General features: G+C 43.4%; 1 protein-coding gene across 1 annotated transcript; it reads left to right on the top strand.

Annotated features, from left to right (window-relative positions):
- On the top strand, positions 1,214-2,822 carry LOC104746622 (UDP-glycosyltransferase 71B8-like). The gene has a single exon (XM_010468140.2). It carries the CDS (start codon positions 1,314-1,316, stop codon positions 2,751-2,753), a length of 1,440 nt encoding a protein of 479 aa, XP_010466442.1. The 5' UTR covers positions 1,214-1,313; the 3' UTR covers positions 2,754-2,822.

The following is a 3,159-nucleotide window of genomic DNA, read 5'->3' as shown; positions in this document are numbered from 1 at the left end:
CTCGTGTCTACCGGAGGTTGTGGGCTGCTCTCTGACGGGAATATCCGCTTCGAGGACGGCTAATCCCAGTAGCCAGTTGCTTCTGTCCACTCCGTGCGTGTCGATTCGGGTGTTTGGACTAATGATTCGAGTGGTTTTCAGTGGCTCTGTCGAGTCCGAACCAGCCTAGCTGGTGGTGTTCTTGAGTCATTAAAGCCTCGGCCTCTCTTTCGTCTCTCCTTCACTCAGGTTTCAGGGCATGGCTACTGTTTGTTTCAATTTCGAGTTTTCTGTGTTAACAAGCCTTGACTTTTGGGAGAAGCACTTCTCTGTTGGCATCTTCTGCTCCTGGACAGTGGTAGGATTATTAGGAGAGTGTTTCCTCGTGGCAGGTCAAGTTCTTTTGTCTTTACGGATGCTCTTTTGTTCTCTCGTGTGGCTGCTGTAGTGTTTGATTTGATGATGATTTAGTTATCGGTGGTAACTAGCTTTCGTCACCATTTGAGAACGTTACATGCATACCAAGACATTTGGTTTCGTTCAAGGCTTGGTTTTGTTGTGGTTTGCTTTTGTTGTTGTCTCAAGGTAGAAGTTTGCTATGCTCTGTGTGATGCCTCATGCTTGCGTTAAGATTGTGCTATAGAGGAGCTAGTAAGGCTAATGGATTTTGGTGTGGTGGTGATTTGATTTTATTCTTGCTCTGCGCTAGCCGACTTCGGGGAATGAACTTGGTAGAGGGAGCACACACTGTTAGCATAATTTGGCTTGTGAGGTTTCGGTCAGGGAAAGCTCATGGATTTGATTGAAGAATCACTCACATTTTGAGGGGAGAGAATGTGAGCCATGATTTGGAGTTCTTTAATTACCGTTGACATCTCGGTCTCGGGCCTCCTTTGAAAGTCTTCTAGAGCTAAGTGTCTTCTGCAACTCCGGCGGTCACAATTTGCAGTCGCCCTTCTCTTTTTGCAACACATCTAGGAAGAACAACAAAATCGTCATCGCTTCATTTTACTCTCGTAGTTCTTTCGCTATGGTTGAGTAGATGGACCGAAAACTTTGGTTACTTTCTTATGCTTCCATGTTTTTATCTTTTTGCCATGGGACCATTAACTTAGGTCTATAATCATCGATTGTAAACCTTAACTGTTTTTCATTTTAATGAAATATTTACATTCTTAGCAAAAAAAAATTGGAGGAAACTTCGGAACCAGTAAAATATTATTTTATTCTTCTTATCATTCCTATAAACAGAGCTAACGAAAGAAGCTTATAAGACAACTTCTCATCGGCTTTATCGCTTACGATTGAATCAAAAGCAACAAAAGAAATACAAAATGAAATTTGAGCTTATCTTCGTACCGTATCCTGTTATAGGTCATCTCAGATCAACTGTGGAGATGGCGAAGCTACTAGTGGAGCGAGAAACTCGCCTCTCTATCTCCGTTATCATCCTTCCTCTTCTTTCAGTTGACGATATCAGCACTTCCGCTTATATCTCAGCCCTCGTCGCCGCATCCAACGACCGCCTTCACTACGAAGTGATCTCCTGCGAAGATCAAACAACCACTGAGTTACATGTCGAGAACCACATCCCGAGGGTGAAACGTGCCGTTGCGAAACTCGTCGATGGCTATTCAAGGCTACCGGACTCGCCTAGGCTCGCTGGTTTAGTCGTGGACATGTTCTGTACCTCGGTGATAGACGTGGCTAACGAGTTTGGTGTTCCGTGTTACTTGTTTTACACCTCGAACGTTGGGGTACTCGCTCTTGGACTTCACATCCAGATATTGTACGATAAGAAGGAATACAATGCCACTGAAACTGATTTTGAAGACTCGGAAGCCTTGTTGGACGTTCCGAGTTTATTTCGTCCTTATCCGGTGAAGTGTCTTCCTTACGGTTTGGGAACCAAAGAGTGGCTTCCTATGTTTGTAAACCAAGCGAGAAGGTTCCGAGAGATGAAAGGCTTTTTGGTAAACACTTTTGCTGAGGTTGAACCTTATGCGTTGGAGTCTCTCCTCTCGAGTGGTGATACTCCTCGTGCTTACACAGTGGGACCAATATTGCATCTCGAGAACCATGTTGGCAGTTCCAAAGAAGAGAAAAGTTCGGAGATATTACGGTGGCTTGACGAGCAACCACCTAGGTCGGTAGTGTTCCTCTGTTTCGGAAGTGTTGGAGGCTTTCGTGAGGAACAAGCAAGAGAAATCGCTACTGCCCTTGAGCGAAGTGGTCACCGTTTCTTGTGGTCTCTCCGCCGTGCATCTCCCGATATAGGAAAGGAACTTCCCGGAGAATTCAAGAATCTTGAAGAGATTCTCCCGGAAGGTTTCTTAGATCGGACAAAGGATATAGGAAATGTGATTGGATGGGCGCCACAGGTGGCCGTGCTAGCTAAGCCGGCGATCGGAGGTTTTGTCACTCAGGGCGGGTGGAATTCGATCCTCGAGAGTCTTTGGTTCGGTGTTCCGATGGCACCATGGCCGTTATACGCAGAGCAGAAGTTCAACGCTTTCATGATGGTGGAGGAGCTTGGCTTAGCCGTGAGGATAAGAAAGTATTGGCGAGGCGATCAGATGGTGGGAGCCGCCACGGTCATGGTGACGGCAGAGGAGATAGAGAGTGGTATCAGATGTCTGATGGAGCAGGATAGTGACGTGAGGAAAAGAGTGATGGAGATGAGTGAGAAATGTCACGTGGCGTTATCGGATGGTGGATCTTCTCAATCTGCTTTGAAATTATTTATCCAAGACGTTACGAAGAATATTGTTTGATGAAAGTTGAAACTAGCTAATAAACCGGAGCATGCAACGCTCTTCGGAATGGCAATGTGGCATGTCTCTTTCGTGTGTTACATTTATTTGAATGATCATCAGATAATAATACCAAATCTTTCAATATTGGGTCTAACACTTTATATATACTGAAATAAGAGTAAACATGATATCATAAATTTTTTTGAAACTTAGGTCATATACAATGGTAATTTTTTTAACAAGTTTGTTAACAATATTTTAATTATAAAAATACAAATTCTTAAGCTAAAAACTTTTTAAGATTAAGTAAAATTTATCTCTCCAACAGTAAAATTCTAGACAAGTTTCTAAGCCAATTTTTGTAGAAAATCAGAGAACTTGTTATACAAGCAACAACCAAACACACCAAAACCATTATCAATCT

This window comes from Camelina sativa, chromosome 15 (assembly GCF_000633955.1).
Source record: "Camelina sativa cultivar DH55 chromosome 15, Cs, whole genome shotgun sequence".
Lineage (NCBI taxonomy): Eukaryota > Viridiplantae > Streptophyta > Magnoliopsida > Brassicales > Brassicaceae > Camelina > Camelina sativa.
The sequence above is the reverse complement of the archived record's forward strand: the minus strand, read 5'-3'. Positions and strand labels throughout refer to the sequence as shown.